This window comes from Lytechinus variegatus, chromosome 1 (genome assembly GCF_018143015.1).
Source record: "Lytechinus variegatus isolate NC3 chromosome 1, Lvar_3.0, whole genome shotgun sequence".
NCBI classification, from domain to species: domain Eukaryota; kingdom Metazoa; phylum Echinodermata; class Echinoidea; order Temnopleuroida; family Toxopneustidae; genus Lytechinus; species Lytechinus variegatus.
The window spans coordinates 93,907,990-93,933,072 of record NC_054740.1 but is presented as its reverse complement, the minus strand read 5'-3'; the positions used below and the strand labels follow the sequence as shown (position 1 = coordinate 93,933,072).

Here is a 25,083-nt window from a genome sequence, read left to right as displayed (position 1 = left end):
ATTTTCATCAAAGCCAATCAAAACGTCAGCACGCATCTTATCCACACGATACTACTACCCCAAGCATGCCAAGTGGTATCATTGACTCCTTTTCTCGATCAACATGTAAATGGCATAGTTCGTTTTATATCAATTAAAAACCATCTCCGTTCACCGACAGACCAACAACAAAATATAACATCATTTTATAACACTGTCCAACGAGAAAAAGGGAAAAATCTTTTAAGAACCAGTCTGGTAACAGATGACCAGTCCATTTATCTTCCCTGTTGATCTGTAGTCCCGCAGAAAGTGGTATTGATTTGAAAAGGTTGTGATCTTTACAGACGAAATGGGAGAAAACGGCGGAAATAGGTAAGTTAATGAAACCATGAAATTTGTAATCTTCCAAAATTGTTACATTATTGTGATTAAGGCAGTCAGTGGTGTAATGAGCAAAACAATTATTTGAGGAGGCCAGATATGGCGAGCGAGCAAATAATTAGACATTTTTATTACAAAAAACAATAACATTTAGAAAATAATATCATATTTCACTCTAGTCTCCTTCATATTCTCTTTTTTTTTTCTTGGTCGGGATTTTTTTTTGGCGGGGGGGGGGGGTGCAAGCCAGACCCCAGATCTAAAAGCCACTTAATACAGCTAATTTGAACATCAAAATAAGCAAAATGCAATTTGTTTCAAAATCTGATCGCGCATGAACCAGTCGTAAGGTATATGGAGACCTAAATAGTTTTACGACTGAAATCATGTTGTTAGTATCATTTTTAAGTGTTTGTCTTTGCAGGTGATAATCATCGACGTTATTATTTTATTTTGTTCCACACTGTTATTGTACCCGTTAATCATTTCGGTATGATGTAAACTTCATTCTTCATTGCTGCTACCTTGAGGAAGGTGTCTTATTTATTTATATTGGGGTCATGGGCGGAAATCCCAGGGGGACGTGTCCCCCCTACTCAAAATAGTAGGGGGACACAATATCAAATGTCCCCCCTACTATTTGGGTCTTTAGTGATGCTAAGAAATATATCACTCAAAATGGGAATAAAACGTGCGTTTTGGGGACGAGATGACCTTTTTTTTTTGCTTGTCAAATATATTTTCGTCGAAATGACCTTAAATTTTAGGTAATAGCTTTTTTTTTTGCTTGTCAAATTTTCCAGACCCTTGTCCCCCCCCCTACCTTTTGGGAGAGATTTCCGCCCCTGATTGGGGTGCGGTTAAGGAGTGTATTCCCTCTTCTAATTTTTGGAGAGGTTTGGCCTCACCCTGGATGCCTCCTCCACCACACACCTCTCAAAAAGAAAAAAAATATAATGATTGTTGAATTAATAATTGAAGCGTTTAGTTGCGAAAAAGCTCCACTATAGACAGTTCCTAGAAAAACCATGTTTTTTTATTCTCACTTATTGCAATATTCTTATGAGAAACTCAATTGTCATGATGTACTACCCTATCATGTAAACATAAAATTGGGTAAAAAAGAAATCTACCTGTCTTCATTTTTTTTTATATATTAAAAAATCATCATTGTGGACCTAACCCCTTTTGCAAGTTAACTGAAAAGAATCCAATCTCTTTTGATTTAAAAAAAAAAAATTTCTTAGCCACTTTCATTCAGGTTTTCATTTGAATTTCGAATTGTCTTATTTGGTATCATCAGAGTGACTAAAAAATTAGAGGTTTAGAGACAGAAAAAAGTAACATTTATGAAAAATGGTCCTGACTCCTTTTGACAAATTAGTTCTTCAGAAGAGTTTAGTTGCAAAAGGGGTTAGGTCCACTCCAAGAAAATCATTATTTTAATTCTCCCATAATGCAATATTCTTATGCGAAACTGAATTTTTACGATACCCTACCATGAGAACATAAAATTTGGTATAAGAGAAATCTTCCGGTTTTCATATTCTTAAAGATATTCTTTTCCAAAAAAAAAATTGTGTGGACCTAACCCCTTTTGCAACTAAACTGAAATCAACCTAACTCCTTTTGAAAAAAAGTGATTTTTCTTTGCCATTTTAGTTTACTTTTTAATAGGAATTTCAGCTTTTCTTTTCTATCATCTTGTAGAGCTATTATAAATCTATACATTAAAACATAAAAATCAAATTTGATGAAAAATGGACCTAACCCCTTTTGCAAGTGAGCTCTTCAATTGATATTATCGTCTAAGACGTGAAAAATATCCTTAAATGCCGTTTAAATGCTTAAATATATCTCGGTCTAAAAATGAAAAAAAAATACAAAAATACACTTGGTTGCTCCGTTCCTTCACTTAAACATTAATTTAATAATTTGAAGATGATTTCCGACAGATTTCTGTATGACTTGTATGCTTTTCGTTTTATTTGAAAAGGTGTCTTCTTTTAGTCCATTGGCATAATAGTTTCATAATCAGAATAGACACTATATTGTCAGGTGATGTCAACGTACTTGATGACGTCAAAGCTTTTCATCAAAAAGATAGTATGGTGATTACGTCACTGATCGAAGGTATAGAAATAGCTTCTTGATTGGATAAAAGTCAGTTTAATCACAGACTTCAAAATATTCATAGCGCGACACTTTGGCAAACTATATGTTATATAACTCGAAACATTTAACCTATCGAATACGGGATGTTCTCATCAGCAGTAGAGAGACACCCCAGGCTAACAATAAGATGATTTTTTGAAAAGATAAAGGAAAATCAGACAAACAAACACTGGCAATTAAATTTTGATCAAAATCGGGCAAGGAATAACAAAGTTATGGCATTTTAAAGATTTGCATTTTTTCGGTCATACCGTTCTGCGCATTTCTTTATGAATATTCAATGAGCAAAACTGATGATGTAATATCCCCACTTGTTCTTTTGTATTGTTTAAATTGAAATTATGTTCAATTTTTCCCCAAAGAGTAAAAAAAGTTGGATAGACAATTGATTTAATGCATTAGATATTCATTGCTGCAACTTATTTTTCATTAGGGACACATATTTCACACTTGTATGAAAAATTGAAATAATCATGATATCATGCATGTGATATAGCATAAGAAAAGGGAAAGTAGGGATGTGACATCATCAGCCCACATAATGAACATTCAAGACGATGTGCATACTATGTTTTAACAAAATATTGCTAGATTTTAGAACTCAATAATTTCGTTATTTATTATCAGATTTTGATGAAATTTCTGCATTTTGTACTGTGAATTTTACTATATTATTTTGGATATAAATCATTTCAACCCGGAGTACCCCTGTCATTGTCTTGTTATCATTAATTACATTTAACCATTTCTATTCATTCTCAGAGGTTCGAAGAGAATAAGGAGATGTCGGAACAGAATGAAAGCGGCCAGTATTCAATAAAATTTGAGTTAATGTTGGAAAAGGAAAACATGATTTAATAATAATAAAAAAGAAAATATGACCAATCGCCAAAAATAAAGAAAATATGACTACGAGGAAAGGAGTGTTACCATACATTCCTCCAAATCTCATCAACAATAAAGTGTCATTATTACATTGTTGCTGGATAGAGAAATGTTAATCCTACTGCTATAAAACGATATGCAATTCATATACAGGGATGCTTTTGTTTCCTCCCATAATAGACAGTCATACTGCGGCCTTATTAGTCAAATACTAATTAGCTAATAGCATGAAGAGAACGGTGGAAGGTACACTCGGTCTCGGGGGGGGGGGGGGGTGGTAATGTTTGTTTTAATACATATAACAATACTCCAGTATCAAGGTGATATGGTGAATGATTTAAAGGGGATATTTCGCTTTTTATTGATTTAGAAAATGCATTGGTATATGAGGTCAATATACTGTGAGGTATTTAATAATGGAGAGAGAGAAGGATAATGGATAAAATATTGAATTAATAAAAGCGAATTACACATATAGCAGGCTTTGGTGCACTTTAGAAAACTGTATAGGAATTTACCCAGCACAAGGGGAAACCTTATGGGTATTTTCTCCTGGTTCAGTTCGGTGTTGGTTTTGCATGATGTTGAAAAGTCAAAAGGAAACGGGTTCCATAGATACAACAAAATTAGTAATATAAATATCTAGTGAGATTCATCATATTATAGCTTCATGTTTATGTTTGGTTCTATGCTTTTGTCAGAATTGATCCAACACTATCACCAAAGAGACAAAATCGAACTTCTATTTTGTTGATAACTTGGAGAATAAAGTTGAATGTGGATTTGGATGCATTCTTTTGAGATTTTTTTTTATCACCTAACCAACATTTTTTACGGAATCATTTTTACTCGAAGAGTAACAATAAATAGACTTCATTCGGTGGCAAATCTACGGGAGGGGGATAAACACCCCCTGAGCTGCCAAGTAAAAAAAAGTAATAGCCCACACATTGGAACCAAGTTCAACCAACCCTAAATTACCGTCATTTAATAGTCTACCCTTTTTTGCTTGTAATATATTTCTCGGTAACCAAATGACCTTCATTTGGAAGTAAAATCATTCCCTTTGCTTGTCAAATTTCTCGATAAAATCCTCTCCTTTGAAGAAAAGCTAGATCCGCCCCTGACCTTATTATCACAATTGCGTTCTACAGGAAAAATTGTACATAATATGAATTAAAACAACCCAGAACTATGGCAGAAAGTTGGACATTGATTACAATCCAATGCCAGGTGAAGGGGGGGGGGGGGGGACTGTCATTGAAGTGTGGGCAGCATGCGCGAGAATCGTCCAGAAAAAAACCCACCCAAAACAAGGGCAGGCGCCGTACACTCTAAACGCGGATTTTGTGCAGATGATGTATCAGATGAGCACACTCTAAACATGGGTATTTGTGAAGATGTCCCATATTTGCAAATTACATAGGCCTAATCCATTCCGAGTTAGACCATCGTCATGAACGTAATTAAGGGCCCCCCAATTTTAAAAAAAAAGTGTTTGTGACTCTATTCGCGTTCCATGCGTTCCGCGACCACCCGCGTAAAACACCACCCCCCCCCCCTTCCGCGTTTTTTTTTCCTCGCGGGTTCTATCCGATGGCAGTGGCCCCCTAGTTTAAAGAGGAATGTACCGTATCTACATCGTCAGCACTCGTCGACTATTATATTTATATCAACAACAATTATTGACTGCTAGACAATAGTAGTCAATTGAAGCGTTACATTTTTTGAGCTGATTGCAGTCGAAAAGATGCCATCGTACCAATATACTCTTCTCATCAGGCAAAGTATATGCACGCAATTAAGGGATGAGATATTAATTATTCATGGCAGTATTAAAACAAACTTGCAGAGCAGAAATGTCACCCCATGACGCACAGTCTTCAAACGTCATGCGTGAACGTCGGAAGTGGATTGTTCAATGCTAAAAAAAAGATGTGTGGCGGTGACAATTTTGTGAAGTTTATTGTTTTGATTCCTCCCCCGTTTGCGCTATAATTTGAATTATCAATATCGATGGGTGTTAGGGGTACACGTAAATGGAATCGATGAAGAGCTAAGGAGTTTGTCTTCCCTATTCTGGTAAAAAAAATGTTAAAATATTTATTAATCTCTTATACACTCTAAAGAAGATTTACCCAATATTGGGTAAAATGGGAACATGCATGTTGGTTGGGTAAATATTTTGTAAATATTACGCACTGTTGCGTTGAAATAGCCCAATGCGGGGGAAAATATTACCCAGCAAACACGCATGTTCCCTTTCTACCCAATATTGAGTAAAATTTTCCTTTTTTTTAGAGTGTAGTAGACAGCTATAAGTTGACATATCAGCCCTCACAATATCAATCATCATCTAAACAATGAAAGTGACACATAAATTTATCACTCCTACATTTTGTGCTTGGAATCACGCACGTTGTCCACCATGTCCATAGTTTCAACGCGTTTAGGATGACCCATTTCTGGCAACCATGCAGATATCTCAATACTTTGAATAATTTCATAGAACGTATGGTCGAGAAATGTTACTTGATGTCTACATAGCCCTTCGCACTAGATCAATATTGAATTAAATAATAAAAAATAGTATTTAATTCAACAAAAATAAAAATACAATTATCACAACCAACCTTAACTTTTTATGATTAGTGTTGATTCAATTATTCTCTCGAACACAAATTCAAGAATACTCAACGAGGTAAATACTTGAGTATATTCTTAATGAAATAAATGAAAATAATTAGTTACAATAGCATTAATAAATCGTTCATTCATTTTAAACTGTGCAACCATAGGGAGTTTTTTTTACTTTAATTTGTACAAAAATTAGTTCTCGTTTCAATGATATGAAGATTGCAATCATTTATGCTATTATGATTTAGCTTAAAACCATGCTTAACAACCATGATCATTGTTACGGAAAGCGTTGATGAAAGTATTGACTTGTATCTAACTTGTCTATAATCGCTTTGTGACGCTTTGAAATGAAAATGTCTTTATTTTTCATCACGAATAACAAAGGTTTTAATTGCTTCGTTTATCTTAGTGCAGCTAAACATGAAAAGGTGTCTTTAAAATGATGAGATCGAGAATCGTTTGGTCAATCGATATTTCTCATTAATACACAGAGATCTAGTTTCAAATCTCATTTGCAATTTTGGCAGTTTATCTCTGGCTCTTGTTTCACTTTTCATGAATGCGTCATTCATTCGACTTAGTTGATATGGTTTAGCTTTACAACAAAGAACAAATAATGGGTGAATATTTGCCTGCAGGTGCCGTCGAAAGGTAATGTATTTCGCAAGTATTTTATCAAATTTGTAATTATTGTTTGATCTAGAGTAAACATACCTATATGCAAGTCAGTCAGTTGTGTCTAACAATTATTATCCGTAACCAACCTAGATTACCATTTTGGCACGTTAACTCTGTATCATTAACTAATGTTTGAAAATTTGTAAAACAAACACGAGAGGACACAAAGATGGCCGATATAACTATACCGATTATGGGCGCAGAGGCAACTTTACAAGGTTGCCACATCAATCATCAATATATTCCATCTATTCCCCCTTATATAGTTATTTACTTGTCTTTAGAACTTTATGACTTTCTGTTGTTCCCGAAATCCTTTGTTGTACTTTTTTTTATTACCAAACATATTCTCAAAGAAAGTTTACTTTTATATTATTGTTATGTTTTGTAATAACTTTTTAAGTGGGCCAGGAAAGATATTGTTTCAATGCCCCAAAATAGAGTATACTAAGAATCCAGGGCCCTGTTGCATAAAAGTTTATGTATTGATTTATCATGTTTATGTCATGATCGAAATTTATGTCATTATGACATAGATTTTTATGCAACAGGGCCCAGACCTTTAATGAGCAGATTCATATATAGTGAATCTTCATACATAAAGATGATAACAATCACTTATTGGAGTCAGTTGTGTGTTATCCAGGTCGAGTTCCATATTCGTAACTTTTGGGGATTTTAACTTTCAGTTCCTTTATAGAATTGTCTATTACCTGGCTATACACCAAGTGGTAATTAAATTGATCTGGACGACAGCCTCTTATGGCTGGTTGAAGGTTAATATTCATTCAAAACTCGGTGAAACTAATCAGAATGGCGTATTCCATACGTATTTTTATCATATTTAATATTGCATTGGGGAAAAGTCCTAACGCACCCTTTCGGCAAGACGGAATCCAGGTTTTGAACGGAGAGTGGGGTTCTACGTTCTAGTCACCACGACGCAACCCGACGCTACCCACACATTCGGTACTACAAGACTTTTTTCTTGTATCCATAGGGGTATCATCATGAAGAATTTGGAGAAAGGGAGGCAAAGAAACACACCTACTTATGGCGCCATGAAGGATGAAACCAACGAAGGAATGAATGAAAACCCTATTAACCACCAGAGACAGGTTCTACTAAAAGGAGCTAAAACAAGACTCATATTCGCGCTATTGCTATGTATCCTTGTTGTCATAGCTGAAATCGTAGGTAAGCATTGTTGATACAGCCCCCATCCCCTATGAAGTGATGCTGCTGACGATGGTGGTGGTGGTGATGATGATAGTGATGATGATGGCGGCGGTGGTGGTGGTGATGATGATGATGACGATGATGATAATGATGATGGTGATGGCAATGGTGGTGGTGGTGGTGGTGATGATGATAATGATGATGGTGGTGATGATGATGATGATGATAATTATGATGACATGATCGAGGATGATGATGACAATGATAATGATGATGGTGATATGATGATAATGATGACAATGAAACTGATGAACACGGCGGCGGTGTTGGTGGTGATGAACTCATTTTTTTTTTCAATATCAGTATTAATGTAACGGTATGATAACTTTCTTTCCTCTCTCACTCTCTCTCCAGGAAGTATTTTATCTGGAAGTTTAGCTATCTTGGCTGATGCAGGTCATCTTCTCACCGATATAGTCACTTACATCATTAGTCTAACTTCTATCTGGCTTGCACAGAAACCCCCATCCAAGAGGTTTACATTCGGATTACTGCGTGCCGGTAAGTACCGAAAGTTGCTTGATGAATCAACTCAAAAGAATATTACTCCTTTTACGCATGCGCGAGAACGCTACCGCCCGATTTTGTCATGATATTAATCATAATCATTGATTATGTTCTCATTTTCTTTAAAAAAGCTTACAATGTTTGAATGCCATCCATAGTTTTTATATTTTTATTATCATAATTATCATTATTACTGTTCATTTATAGCTATTAATACATATCATGCTTTATATGATATTCAGCAATAAAACAACCAGTGTGGAACCGAAATTGGTGACAGTATTAATTTAATCTACTTATTCCTTTCCCAGACACCTAAAGTCGTAACACGTGTACTGTAAATATCCTCTGTTTATTGCTTTATGTTTATTCTCGAATAAATTGCTTTTAACATGTTTAATGAAATACCGAATGATAATAATCCATAAATTAAATAAGACAGACATAATATTTGAAATAAAAATTATATTGATATTTATGCACAGCAAAAACTGTGGTGTTAACGGGTGTACATAGAGGACCACACCAGTTATTTTACACCGGTGTTAAATTGGTGGTGTTAGTTTTACACCTATAGGTGTTATTACAACACCTATGGTTGTTACATTTACACTCTTTGGCGTTATGTTCAATCTCTAGGGTGTTATTTTAACACCTCAGGGTGTGGTCCTCTATTAACACCAATTGGTGTCAGTTTTAACACCACAGTTTTTACAGTATGTACATGATAATCGTATTTGTTTATCAAATTATCATTTTTTTGTAGAGGTTGTTGGAGCACTTTTTTCAATCATCATATCAGTTTGTTTGGCAGTGGTCCTCTCTTATTTTGCAATCATGAGGATCGTCCATCAGGAGTTCGAGATAGATGGTGAGGTCATGCTCATCATCGGAATCATCAACTTCTTCGGGAATATCATGTGAGTAACGAATGAATTCAAACGAAAGATTTTTCTTAAAAAGGGGGAAGGACGGAGAAAACGTTATTTAATCATTTCCAATGGCACTATGTCATCGAGATATTTTGCGTTTAGCACGTGAATATTATAGAAGCAATATTGATAAAGTGCATTACATGCAATTAAACCGAACTCCATTCTAAAAAAACCCATCAACTGAAACACTTGATTAAATATTCAAACAGCGCATGCTCAGTGGCACGAAGCACAACAGAGACTTGGAGTTACCATAGAAACGACCCCCTGTGTAGACAACAGACAAGATTAAAATTGTTACACAGAAAGGTTAATTCACTTAACACACTGTTAATTGATGAGTTAAAGTTGCTTAGCCAAAGGCTCGAAAGCCAATCCCTATACTCGAGTTACCATTGAGTCTCGTGATATATGGTTGAATTAATGAACATTTAATACTGCTGAAATATGATATTCCCCCTCTCCCTCCTTTCAGTCCAAAATGAATACTAAGTTTCTCTAAATGATTGACTATTATTAATCATTTCCTCTCCACAAAAAGAAAGCTCAATAAGATAACATGTACTAATTTTTAATTTCTTTACTATATCAACCAAAATGATTAATACAACCCCCCCCCCCTTCCAAATCAACCTGTTACGCTTGACTAGTAACTGCACGTCAAAAATCACATTGTCATAGTATATAAGATACAAATCTGCGACCAAGAAATTTTTATACTTTTAATACCCAGTAATACAATTTTTTGCATTTACTTTATCTTGATAATTATCAGGGTGAACGGAAATCTCCCATGAGAATAAAATTCAAGCAAATCTGAGTGTTTACAAGTATATATATATCCACATGGTATGGGATTGGTTGAGGTTTCCAAAAAGTGCTCAATGCCGGGGCAGAACCTATATATATATATATATTCATACCTTGGTCAGTTCGGTCTACTACCGTCGGTTTCACGCTTTCGGGTATCTTCAGGCAGACTGATGATTTATTTGGCTTGGTTCTGTCTGCGTGCTGCGATTGGTCGTTACACGCAGAACAGAGGCGTCGATCCTGGGGGAGGGGGGGGGGGCAGGGGGCGATCGCCCCACCAATGAAAATATTAGGGGGCAAACATATCGTTTTGCCCCCCTCCCAATAATTCTGCATGTGCAAAAAGAAATCAGCAAGCGAGATTGAGATAAACAACTCATTCTTTGTCTAAAATTGTGCTCAAAATGTCCGCTTTTCAGATTGGAATATAAAAATTTTCAGCTCGCGCTTCGCGCTGGCATCATTTCTGTAGCAAAACCCCATACTTTTCATTATTGAATAGGTAAATAGAATGTCCTGTTTTCAGTTTTAAACCCAAAAAAGAAATCCCGCTTCGATTGGCAGTAATCTTTTGTTGGATCTTATTTTATTTATCTTGTTCTTTATTAAAAACGTCCATTAAACTGTCATTATACGCCCCCATATAGAGACATCAAATTGTTTATGTCCTTCTTGTTTTCCCACGCTTTGTTATTCTTATCATACAGTAAAGCCCTTCTTGCATGTAGTATGGTTTCTATCTCATTATCCCCGATGTCATTGAACTTCTTCTCCCATTGGAGACAGATTGAATGAATGAATGAATCTTTATTTCGTTTCAAATCCGATAACAAACAACAACAACAACAGTAAATCAATGTGATACAAGCAAATAGCAAAGAACAAAAAGTAAATATTAGAGGATAATATACATAATACATGCACTACTTTTTGTATAATATACTTGTAACACCCATTAGAATAGATGGAAATGAAGCATGGTGACCTACTAAAAAGCTTAGCTTGTGGACCATAGGCCACCAGAATATTAAAAACTTACATTAGCAATCGTATAAAACATCATAGAACAAGCAAACAAAAATTGTAGTAACCAAGGTACAGATATACATATTTACAAAAGATACACTAAAAAGTAACAGAAAATGAAATGCAGAATGCAAACAAATCCTATTAGACCTAAACTATAAGTCTACTTTTGCATAGATAATTTTGTGGAAAGAATACAATTTATAAAGTTAGACAAGATATAACAAGCAGGCATTCGTTTACTGATCTAAGTATTTCTTAAGCAAATCGGTCTTTAACTTGTTTCTAAAAACACTGAGGCTAACTGATTGCTTCAAAGAAGAAGGAAGGGAGTTCCATAATAGTTCAAATGAGATGAAAGGGTACGTAGAAGTCTAATATATCGAAGACAGTGAAAGACAGTGACTCTTTGTCGTGGAGGTTGGTGAACCACTCTAGTACATCGTTTGTGCTTATCCACTGATTTACTTTCGTTTCGTCTTTTGCTTCTTTGAAAATTCGATCAAGCATTATGTTGCTGGCGCGCCCTAGTTCTGGTTTAGTTGGGTTAATCAATGGAACTTGGGGATTATTCCTGAAGTTTCTTGTGATCCTTCAGGGTTACACAGGCGTTTTTTTTTTTCGTTGTACCGTCTACTCAATTCAATTCAATTTATTTATTAGGTAAAAAATCACATGAGTAGATATGTACACTGTAAAATGTGAGGATCAAACACCCTAGGAAAGCCAGAGGCTTGAAAAGCAGGGGGATCCATGACAAATAGATTACAGTGATACAAATACATCAAATAAATTATAGTAGGAATAAAATACATAGGAAATAGCAATTGAAATAATACATGAAACAAGTTACAATATTTACAATACATGACAAAACAAGACTCTGTCGCTGATGTCTAGTTTTTTGGGGCAATTATGACGGATTCTTCTTCAATGTCTCCAATGGTTTTTCCCTGTGCCGTTTTATATCTCTAATTGATGTTGTCAATTAAAAACTTCTTATATTGAATAAAGGGTTACGTATGCTTAAACATATGCACCCATAATGTACACAAGTCTTTGAGTGAGGAAGTCAATATTTTAACAAATATGAAATGAGGGAATGAGGGTTTGTTTCATGTACGGTTTTTGTTACTTCTGCCAACAGTTATTTCATGAAACTTCGCACATGGCTTCAGAGTAACACTATCCAAAAGGTGCGCACACCAAAATAACCATTCGATACGGCACAGAGTGGGGCCAAGGCCTTGAACTTTTTTCTCATTTGCATAATTTTTTAATATTGTGTACTCACTGATGCATTAAACGTCGGGATTTTCATTAAAATCAAATCAAATAAACTATGCAAGTTCACGACGAGTTCACGAATGCGTGCCCGTCAGTGTCCACATTGACACGAACTGGCACGACGAGTTCACGCATAGTTTACGCACTTCCCGCATTGGCACGACGAGTTTGTGCAATTCGGACGGTGTCGTGCTGAACTATTCGTGAACTCGACGTGAGCTGTTCGTGAACTGTTCGTGACAGTCGTGGCATGGCGCGCACTGCCACGCACTGGCACACATCGTCCCGACGAGTTCACGAACAGTTTGCGCATAGTTCACGACCCGGTCGCTAAATTTTGTCGTGACCAAAATTTTAAACATTTCAAAATTCTCGTCCCGACATGGCACGCAGTCACGACCTGTCACGACGTGTTTACGCACACTTCACGCCAGTTCACGACTAGTTTGCGCACTGGCACGACTTGAGTCGTGCCAATGCGTGACACAAAATCGTGCAAGTGTCAGGCTGGCTTTATACTCTGAAGCCATTTGCGAAGTTTCATGAAATAACTGTTGGCAGAAGCGGGGCAGAAGTAACGAAAACTGTCCATGAAACAAACCCTCATTTCATAGTTGTTTAACTTTTGACACCCTCTCTCATAGACTTGTGTACATTATTGGTGCATATGTTTAAGAATAAGTAACCCCTTATTCAATATGGTGGAACTTTTTTTTCAAGGCTGTCTTTAGCAATGTCATTTGGCAGTAATGTTTATCAACCTATAGGCAGAATTCTGTGCAACACTGAAATCGATTTGTTTATTTATGGATGAGTGAGCACGCATCAGAGTGGGAAAATGGGTATTTTCAATGTCACAGACTCATTTAAAAGGGTAATAAAGTGAATATTGGGGGAAATTCGGTTTCAAATGTGACTTTAATTGCTGTTGTTTTTATCATCCATCATTTCTATCACCACACACTTTCCGAACTTAAAACATTCTCATGGTTGAGCGAGCACATTCGAAAATGAATACTCTTTATACTGCATACATGTATTCTTTCCCTAACAATTTCTCATGATCAGTTGAATGTATGGACAAATCAGTGGTGGATCCAGAATTTTAAAATGGGGGAGGGGCCTATAATCGGGGGAGACACCAACATTTTCAAATTTTAACATGATCTAACAAGTTTTAGAGGATACTAACCATATGCCCCTTAGATGATACGTTAACTATAATGATACTTAACAATAATACCCACTCCTCATCCCCATGACTATTCTGCCCCTAAAAGTGTAGACTCAATGGTCCGTATTCTGAAGTCGGGTTTAACTTAAACTCAGGTTTAAAGTTGTGGTTTAAGTATGGAAGGCCAAAAGTATCAAAATTTCATCAAATTGTATGTTTCTTATGTTTACTGTGCTATTTCCTGATTCATCGATGATGAAGACAATCATTTATTCATACTTCCTACACAATTAGTAAATGATTTGAGAACCGAATGAGCTGAAGTATGATATCTTTACTGTTAGTGATTATGTAACAATAGGCTGTCCATACTTAGACCACAACTTTAAACCTGAGTTTAAGTTACACCCGACTTCAGAATACGGGCCATTGGGTCTTATTCTCAAGTCAAGGTTAACGTAGGCCACGGTCTAACTCTGTGCTAAATTTATGTGGAGCAAAAATTCAAATTTCCCAGTCTCCCAAATCTCATTTCGTATTTATGTATGTTTAATTGCTTTGTTACCAATTATGTATTTCTCTGATACTGTATCTTGTGTTTTTATTGAATGGAATTTGAATAAATTGAATTGAATTGAAAAAAATGTATATATTGTATATATATTTACTATTTTGTTTCATTTTGCTTTCATAATGAAGGATACCATTCCCAGACAATTATGAACAATTTAGATGTCATATGAGTTAATGAATGGAATGTGTACTGTTAGGGATTTGGGCCAAATTGGCTCTCCGTACTTAAACCACAAATTATAAACTAGGGTTTAATTTAAACCTGAGTTCAGAATACGGGCCATTGAGTCACTATTATGAGCGTGATAAATTCTATCAAAGTGGGCATTACACATACATATTCAGATAGATGAAGATCACCTCCTACATATTTTGGAGATAAAAATAATAATTGGATATCTTTCAAAATGGGCGGATCACGGGGGACCGAAGGGAATTTCCTATTGCCCCTACCCATTTTTTCTTTCTTTTGGCACCGCAGATTTTTTTCTTTTTACACCACCCCCTCCCCCACTACCTTCATTGACATGCTTGATTATTTGGCTCCGATATACTATATTCTATCTCAGACAAATCATTCAGCTCCAGTTTGGATTCTGTTGCTGTACCAGTCAATGTGGAAGTTCAGAAGAGGGTTTACTATCTGTCGGCCACGGTCACAGCCACGGCTCACTGTTCGGTGGTAGTGGCGATGGAGTCGCTGAGGATGAAATCAAAAGACATATGAATGTGCGCGCCGCATGCCTTCATATATTTGGCGACTGTCTCTTCGGTTTTGGGCTTCTTATTGGTGCCTTAATCATCTACTATCAGGCAAGTACTGCAGATTGATTGCTCTCACCTTCATCAGTGGGATAAATGATTGACCAGCATGACGGTCAAAGCTGAGGGCCAAAATGACCTTTGCATGTGACGTCATGATTTTTATAGCGCCCCCTCTCAGAGGATATTTATGAATACACAAACACAGATGATAGGCAATGTTTCAGCCTCTAAGATGGCGACGCGACGTTACGACGTCAATGCATAACACCTATATAGGGTCACACTTAAAGGGATGGTCCAGGCTAAAAATATTTATATCTCAATAAATAGAATAAAATTCACAAAGCAAAATGCTGAAAATTTGATCAAAATCGGATCACAAATAACGAAGTTATTGAAGTTTAAAGATTTGCATCATTACGGTGAAACAGTTCTAGGCATGTCTTATGAATATTCATTAGGTGGGCTGATGATGTCATATCACCACTTGTTCTTTTGTATTTTATTATATGAAATTATGTTTATTCGAAATGTTTCTACCAAGAACTAAAATTATTGGATTGACAACTGATTAAGAGCATTAGTTATTTATTGCCGCAACTTATTTCATCATAATGGAGACACATCATGAAACATTATGATTTAATGTAATGGCATAACAGAAAGGAAAGTGGGGATGTGACATCATCAGCCCACCTATTGAATATTCATGACGATGTGCATATAACTGTTTTCACAAAATATTGCTAAACTTTAAAATTCAATAGTTATTTGTTATCCGATTTTGATGAAATTCTCAGCATTTTGCTTTGTAAATTTTACTCTATTTATCAAGATATTAATATTTTCAGCCCGGACCATCCATTTAATTATTTTTTTTTTCGACAAGCGAAAAAAAGAGGGGCGGCAGCGGCATTTGATTGCTTCCTGTGACGTTCCCAAGGCTGACTTGCATGACATTTTAGATTCGTTTTTCACCTGTCTTCAGTATTTTCTATTAAAAGCTGCAGACAATCATGACCCCCGGAATAGTATTTGATTCATCCATCTACATGTATTTGATTATTTAACAATTACAGTATGTTGAAGTATAATGTAATAACCATTAGGCCCTTTGTAATTTACAGGAAATCAATGTTTTCTATATCTCAATGGTTGTATCATAAAGACTTTATGGTTCTGGTTTATCTGCATGCTGTATAAAGGAAAAGTGATCCAAATCACTCCCAACTTTCTGAGAGATAATAATTCCTGATTAATGTTTGTAATTTAGTTCTTTTCATCTTTGTTTTCTCCTATACCTTTAGCCTGGATTTAAAATCTTGGACCCAATTCTAACCATCGTCTTCGGTGCCATTGTATTGATAACTCTCTCTGGCTTGTTAAGAGATAGCGTCTATATACTCATGGCGGGTAAGCATGCAAATTAGATTTGTTTGGAAGACAAAACTTAGAAAAAAATCACGATGAGATGGTTAGTTCTTAATTCCGTGCATTATTCTGGTTTTTATGCTTCAAAAAATATTTTGCTTAAATTAATCTTTGACAATTTAAAGACCTGCTATTCTTTTTTAAATTGATGTGAATTGATTTGTGACAAAAGTTTTATTAATATTCAGTTGCAAAATATGTATGACAAATTGATATTTTATAAAAGAACCATGTGGAAGGGTAAAATTGAAGAGAATAAGATATTCCCATGATAGATGAAGAAATAATATCACGTTGGTTAAAACCATACATACATGTATATAACTTGGTATAGTGAAGATAGATTAAGAGAAAATATGAGACACTATTTTAAATGGAAAGGGTGAATCTTTAAAAGCAAATACGACTTGATAAAGACAGAGGATGTAGCAAAAAGAGATTACTAAATGGAAAGTGAACTGGTAAAGTAATATCATGTCAAAATCTATCGTAAAATAAGATTTTTGGGTCAAAAAGATCAAAAGTTTTGCTCAACCGCTTCGCTCGATCGCAGCTGTTATGACTTTTGACTGGGATCTGGCCTTCTTAAGAAATTAAAGTTGTTTTACCACTGCCCCCAAAAAACTACACAAAAACCATCATAGAGAACAAAATTTGTGTCAGACGCCCCCCCCCCCCTACCATGAACACCGATCGACACCCATGAAAAGAGCTAGTCGGAAGCAGATTACGTGTCTAATCAATGAAAACAACACAAAACAAAAGAACAGATCAAGGAACTTCGAACGAAGTGGCATCAAACAATTATTCTTTATAACGTACACTGTTAAAAAAACCTGATTTTACGGAAAAATAAAAGAAGATTTTGCAGAAAGCAATACCAGAATCATTCTTTAAATTCATGAAACAGGAATTTTTCTGCAATTTAACAGAACAGGTCTGTTAGAAAAAGAGTGTTTTATTTAAGGAAATTTGTAAGATTACACACACCAAATACCAATTTCCTGTAAGATTACGCAATCTGGTAAGATTATACAGGTGTTCTCGAGACTCTGCTGCAGGAACTTCTTTTAGTTTAAGGATAAATTTTCTAACAGTGTACAAATCATCACAAATGAAGATTACGAGGCATATAAGTTTGAGAAGAAAATTTTCAAACGATTTTGATATTGATTTTCATCAGGTAAACCGAGGAGTGTTGATTACGATGATGCTAAGAGAAGATTGGTTGAGATAGATGGTGTTGAGGATGTCCATTCTCTCAGGATATGGTCTTTGACTTCAGATGTACATCTCGTTTGCGTACATCTTGTTTTAGGTGAGGATATATCATTATTTATTTGAATCGACTTTCATTGACCCAGCGGAAGGGGGCTTTAACCCTCAGTTGTTTTGCTTGTCAAATTTCTTGGCACAATAAAGACATAAAGACCTTCTCTGTTTAGTAAAATCTTCTTTTTTGTGGGGGGGGGGGCTTGTCAAATCAACTTCAGCTCCCCCAGCCAAAGGTTGTTCCCAGGGTCCTGGCAGTACACATGTGAAGATTGTTTAAAGGTTTTTTTTCGATACTGGTATCTCGTACATGATTGGTGAATGGATCCTTTCTATCAGAATATTTGACTAGTTTTTATCCTCACTGCTTATTTTTGTTCCCCTCTCCTATGGTTTTCTCTTTTCATTCCCCTTATTGTTTCTTTCCCATTATGTTTCACTTTCCTATTCGTCGCTTAGTCTCTTTGTGATTCTTTAAAAATTTCCCGAATAAACTCGTATTTCATATCGCTTTAACGGGGTTCTACTATTTCAATGTCATTTTATCCAGCTCGTTTTTACGACGGTCGTCCGGTTGATGGTCCTAAGGTACTCCGCGAAGCTAGACATATTCTTGAGACTCACTTCGGTGTTGTTCACTCTACCATCCAGATAGAGACAGTTGAAGATGGTGTGGAATTCCTGTGTGCAAGGACTACTACCGGACCCGCATAATACTCGTCCAATCAGCTTTGGTGGTGTCGAGGTAGTGGTTACCAAAGAAATCTTTTCTGATTGGTTGATGGTTTCATCGTAATTCTCACACCAAGGATTTCCATGATTTCACAGTGGATGTCGATCTAGATGACGGTGGAATGGAATGGGGATGACTGAGCGTGATTATCATGGATCCTACTAACACATTCATTTTATCAATCACCAGTGGCGATAGATACTCCCACTGGTGATTGATCGTTGATATGACGTCTTAAGATCGCCCGTTGCAATCTGTCTCAAATTATATGAATTTATCGCCACTGGTGATAGCACTATCCATCGCAAAAAAACATCTAAAAGCCCTCTTAGGGATCTACCCTAAACATTTTTTTGAACAACAAAACTTTCTTCTCCATATCTTATTTCGAATGGAGATATTTTGATTTAGCACATTTAAACCAATCTTTCCTAACAGTATCACGCAATCCAATTCATTTGGCAAAGAAGTGGTGAGTTACAAAATAATGTGGTTTCTTTGGCAGTTCTGAAGAAAATCTATCGGTAACTATGGTAACAGACGTTTGTATATAATGTAGGGTCATGTAGATAATGTTAAGAATCATATTAACTCAATATTGCCCGGAGTGTTCGAATTTTAAATATTATATTATGATCAATTTCACCTTTCTTTTAAACAACATTGAGCATTGATATGAATGGAAATTTCGCCATCAAAATTTATGGTATTATAATGTTTTGTTATTACTAAAACTGTTTTTGAATGATATCACGAGATATTGAAACGGAGTTCGATTTGTATGACTGGTACGATGTAAGAAATAGGCAGTATTGTTTTAATCATATAATTTAAATAAGACAATCATGATAGTAATCAATGTTCATCACTAGTGCTATATTTATGTCTGTTGTAAATATGTTTCCCAATTTTGCATCGTGAATATTGTGGAGCGTTGTGGCCCAGTGGATTAGTTTTCTGACTTTGAAACAGAGGGTCGTGGGTTCAAATCCCAGCCATGGCGTAATTTCCTTCAGCAAGAAACTCATCCACATTGTGCTGCACTCAACCCAGGTGAGGTGAATGGGTACCCGGTAGGAAGAAATTCCTTGAATGCTTGAGCGCCAGGCAGCTCAGCTGAAGCCGGAGTAATAATAATAGCAGGGCCCGCTGGTAGAACAGTTTTCGAAACTGAAGTGGCTACCCTGGGTAAATAAACCTATATTATTATGATTGTACCGATACTTGTGTATGTATGTTGTATGTACAATAGTATTCCAGGTGCCTTAATGTGCAATCGAATCAGTAAAGGACAGGGGTCCTCCGTTAGTCAATCTATTTTTAGATTAAATAAATTGTCAAGTTTATTTTCTTTTTCCTTAAGGGGTGCTATTTACTGAAAAGAATGTGATTTGAACAAATAAAGAAAAATCAGATGAACAAAACACTGAAAATCTCATCAAAATCGGACAAGTAATAACAAAATTATGACATTTTAAAGATTCGCATTATTTCTGAAAAACAGCACATAGACTGACAACTGATTGTGCATCAGATATTCATTAATGCATCTCTTTGGAAGGGAGATATACCATACACGTACGAAAATAATCATGAAATAGTCAGGGGCGGATCCAGGATTTTCCAAGGGGGCATATTTTCCCACACGCAAATATGACAAGCAAAAAAGGTCCTCACTTGTTCTTTATGAGCGATTAAATATTTCTGCGACTTTCAAAAGGGAGGCACACTTGTGTATTATCGGCATATTTACTTTAATTAATTTGACTGACTCTCAAAAGGGGAGGGGAGGGGGCACACGGGCTGGATGTGCTACCCCCTCCTGCATCCGCCACTAGAAGTGTTCATAATTTCATTTGATAACATAAGAAACAGGAAAGTGGGGATGTGACATCATCAGCCCACATACTGCATATTCATGACTACGTGAATAACTATTTTCAAGTTTACTGGATGAGTCATAATGTTCATGATTTTTTTATACACAAAACATTGCTACATTTTAGAATATGATAACTTTGTTATTTGTAATCAGATTTGAATGAAATTTTCTGGATTTTGCTCCAGAAATTTTACTTTATTCATTTTGAGGTAATTATTGTCAGATCGGAGTACCCCTTGAATCACCAAATTTACATGATCAATTAATTTCATATTTATATAGTCTAAGTACAATATTTCTTTTGTTGTGATTCCAGACCCCTTTGTAAATGTTGTACAGTGTTAATTATCACTATTATTGATATTAGTTCTAAAACTCTAAGGATTATACCCTGTGAAAATAAAACTAACATTAAATGAATAAATGATAAAATTGGTGAAAAAATAACAGAAAAATGCAGCCATAATAAAACCAATATTCAACAATGCAATAATGAAAAGTGAAGACGGACATTGATAAAACAATAAAACTTAAATAATCTAGATATTGTATTACAATGTTTGATATTGATATATCGAGCATTTCCTGTGGAATGATTTATGTCCAGATATGTCTAACAGAAATCATAAAGATAAACTCTTTCCCCTCCATTTTCTTGCCTTTTTAATATTCATTGTCATGTATATGTGTGTGTGTGTGTGAGCCAGGGGAGGAACCATGCAGGAATTTCCAAAAGGGAGGTCATTTTCAAAATGAAAATTTGACAACGAAAAACAAAAGTTTTAGAAACTGAAGGTCATTTTGTCCGCGGAAAATCTGATAAGTAAAAAAACAGTCCTTTCAAATTTGATTATGGCTATGCAAGAATTCAAATTTAATGTTTCTTGATACGTAAAATGTTTTGCTTGTAACAGTAGCCGTTGCAAGGATCCGGCCCCTGCCCCCTAGAGATAAAATAGTTTTAAGTGGGTATGTCATGCATCTCCCCCCCCCAAAAAAAAAAAAATAATAATAATAATTCTCATGACGAAGATAACAAATAAAGGAAATAAAAGGAAAGAGAGAAGGATGAATATGAAATCCTTTTCTGAATATGATGTAAAAAAACTATCACAAAAGTTGATTTTTGAAATAAAAATGTCGATTTTGCTCACTCTTCGCTCCCTCGCAATCTTTATTATAAATTCTACGCGATACGCTATCTAGCCTCCTCGAAATTTTTGGCTCATCACAGTAATGATTTCGACCAATCTTTTTAAACAGTTGATTTGATTCACACACTAATGTTATATGTTCTTATACAGTGCGTATCAAAAAAAATTTACACTTTGAAAAAAAGCCTATAAAATTATACATTTGTAATATCCTGAAGATTTTTCCACATTTTAACATTGGTACAGATCTATATAAGCAAAACACAATATAACTGTCGAAAAATATTTCCACTTGAGTGAGCACCACTTACTTTCGAAAAGTTAGTGAAAAATGATTCGCGCAGAACTTTCAAACAGTTATGCGAATAAAAGTAGACCTTAATTATGAAGGACACGTGAAATTTAGCCTAGTAAAATTGATTTGGAGATATCTTTTACCTTTTTTTTTAACTTGTTCCCTTGCCCAAAACACTTCGAAGAGTGCATTGCGCCCCACCCCACTCGACCACACACCGATGCCATCGTAACGATATATGCTTTACACTGAGCTGTGATTTACATGAAATAGCTTTATTTATTTATTTTATTTATTTCGTTTTGTTTACCCAGGGTAACCCCATCAGTGGACTAAGCGCTGTTTTTCTTGGGGGCCCTGCATACAAGTATCAAATACATACGTATATTAACAAGTACAAACAATGAAAAGATATTAAACAAGGAAGAAAATATGTTCAAAGAGACAAGCAACCTGCAGGACACACACACATAATAATGTGTGTATGTTGAACAAAATTCAACATAAATAAATTGGCTTAGGTTTGATTTTAATTTTGTTAATCATTGTCAAGCTTGGAAAAAGTTTGGAGAAACGTTTTAAATGAAAAATGAAAATGTAAACCCACTTTAATTGATAAAAACTTTGTGAAAAAAGGCTGAAGATGTCTGATATAAACTTTTGTTCAGATTCAGTTATGTCCTCAGATCCAGGTGACACAAAAAAGTGTTGAAATTTCAATTTTGGTGGCAAATTGTTAAAATGCTTGAATGTATCCGTTTTATTTCAAAAGACTAAAAATAAAAAAGAAATGTTTCGCAGGTAAGTTTGATTTCGCCCTTTCTCCTTAACCAAAGCGTGAAAACGAGCATTTCTGCGCAAACAGATTTCTGTGAGCTTTACAAAAATGGACAGTGCTCACTCAAGTGTAACATTCTGTCAAAACTTTTTACTTTCATTAGATAGACGAGACCAAAACCCAAGATTATGTGTGAAGAAATATTTTTATTTCCCACGGCTTTTTCAAAGTGTAAACTTTTTTTTTATACGAACTGTATAAAACAGGCTGAAAACGATGAAAGACAAAAATCGTCGTCAAATTTGGAAAAAGGTTATGGCATTGACGTTTTTAATTGTTTAATCGAAAGAGAAGAGAGTGATGAGATTGTTAGAATCATTTGAATCAAAAATAAAAGCAAAAACAAACAAATAAAACTATGGACAGGTTGTGTTTTGGTGTTACTGTCAAGTGTGTATTTTCATTTTTATCAAAAGTACAAATACAAAAGATAGCATAAGTTTAAAAATATTTGCACCTGAAATGGAAGTTAAACCTGACGATAAGTTATATAAACACAAAAAAAATAGAAAAAAATATCGGTGAAGGTTTGAAAAAAAGCCATCAAAGAATAACTGTTACAAAACCCCCAATTTTTAATGTTGTAAATCTGTGAGTCATAGTCGTATATGCGAGCAGCCTCCCCATTACATTATCATAATATAAATTCCAAAATTTCAACATTTTGTAATAGAAAATGATAAATACATGTATGTATAGTTAACTAAGAGAAGTGAGTATTGAAATGTGTGTATGATGATAAATATTAACCGCACGAATTGAATCACTTTTTTTTTATTAGAAAATGACATTTGTTTTGAAGAAATATGGAGGTGCTGTTAGTCCGTGACGTCATCGAATAAAATCTTAAATTTTCACAACCGACTTTTCCGCCTTTTTTAAAACAAACTTATATATTTGTGTGAATTTTCCCTTAGTTTAAGAGGCAAAACAGGTACAGAAATCATGAAATTATGTCATGTATGGGTGGATCAAACAGTTAATATAACCTTTATACAGGACATACAAACCTTTATACAGGACATACAAACCATACGAAGGCAACATCCGAAATACAAACGATGATAAATCAAATAAAACTGATTTATATGAATGTGGGTATATATGTCATAAATAACACATATATAAAGATCATTTTTTAAAGAACAGATAACGTTTGTTTTTCTCCTAGTATCGTGTATTAAATAGACTCTAACAATTCATGCTAACCGGATGATCTTGAGAGCGTTTGGTATACATAATACAGGCAACAACGTTCTTCATTTCAGTTATACAGTGCGTATCAAAAAAAAATTTACACTTTGAAAAAGCTCTGGGAATTAAAAAATATACAACATGTGGGTAATTATTTCACATATAATCTTGGGTTTGGGTCTCATCTATCCAATGAAAGTAAAAGTTTTGACAGAATGTTACACTTGAGTGAGCACTGTCCATTTTTGTAAAGCTCGCAGAAATTGTTTGCGCAGAAATGTTCGTTTTCACGCAGTGTCAAGGGGAAAGGGCGAAATCAAACTTACCCTGCGACACATTTTTCCTACATTTCCCTAGCACTTTTAGTTAATTAAGATAAGACAGATACATCCAAGCATTTTTAAACAAATTTGCCATCCAAATTGACATTTCAACACTTAATAAGCACAACTTTTACCCTTTTTGTGCTAGCTGGATCTGAGGACATAACTGAATCTAAACCAAAGTTTACATCAGACATCTCCAGCACCTTTTCACTAACTTTTTGTTATTTAAAGTGGGTTGACATTTAATTGTTCATTTGATACTTATTTCTCCACACTTTTCCTAAGCTTGACAATGATTAACAAAATCAAAATCAAGCCTAATTCATTTTATGTAAATCACAGCTCAGTGTAAATAAAATATCGTCTTGATGGCCTTGGTGTGTGGGGGAGTGGGGCGGGGCGCAATGTTTTCTTCGAAGTGTATTGGGCAAGGAAACAAGTTAAAAGAGGTCAAAGATATCTTCAAATCAATTTTACTTGCTTAATTCTACGTGTTCTTCATGATAAAGGTTTACTTTTATTCGCATAGCTATTTCAAAGTTCTGCGCAAATAATCTTTCACTAACTTTTCAAAAGTAAGTGGTGCTCACTCAAGCGGAAATATTTTTTTTTCGATAGTTATATCGTCATTTGCTTAAATGGATCTGTAACAATGTTAAAATGTGGAAAAATCTTCAGGATATTACAAATTTATAATTTTACAGGATTTTTTTCAAAGTGTAAACTTTTTTTGATACGCACTGTATAACATCGATCTATGAGACATGATGTATTGATGTAATCAATTTAACCATCAATCTATATCTATAGGCTAGATAAACTAAGATTGGACAAGATTAATGTGAAAATCTGTTAACGAAATGCAATATAATACATAGTAAAATTGTCAAAAGCGTGA

At 35.0% G+C, this 25,083-nt stretch overlaps 1 protein-coding gene across 2 annotated transcripts; it reads left to right on the top strand.

The window, feature by feature from the left end:
- Positions 1-76: 76 nt before the first annotated feature.
- LOC121429025 (zinc transporter 2-like) lies at positions 77-19,483 on the top strand. Of its 2 annotated transcripts, none has more exons than XM_041625931.1 (8): positions 77-354; positions 7,742-7,938; positions 8,335-8,481; positions 9,254-9,407; positions 14,865-15,108; positions 16,368-16,473; positions 17,675-17,809; positions 18,314-19,483. In XM_041625931.1, the coding sequence occupies exons 1-8, from the start codon at positions 332-334 to the stop codon at positions 18,475-18,477; spliced, it is 1,170 nt and encodes a 389-aa protein (XP_041481865.1). In that variant the 5' UTR covers positions 77-331; the 3' UTR covers positions 18,478-19,483. The 2 variants fall into 2 exon arrangements, with proteins under 2 accessions (XP_041481865.1, XP_041481858.1); XM_041625924.1 differs by lacking the exon at positions 77-354 and adding an exon at positions 6,580-6,714.
- Positions 19,484-25,083: the final 5,600 nt, after the last annotated feature.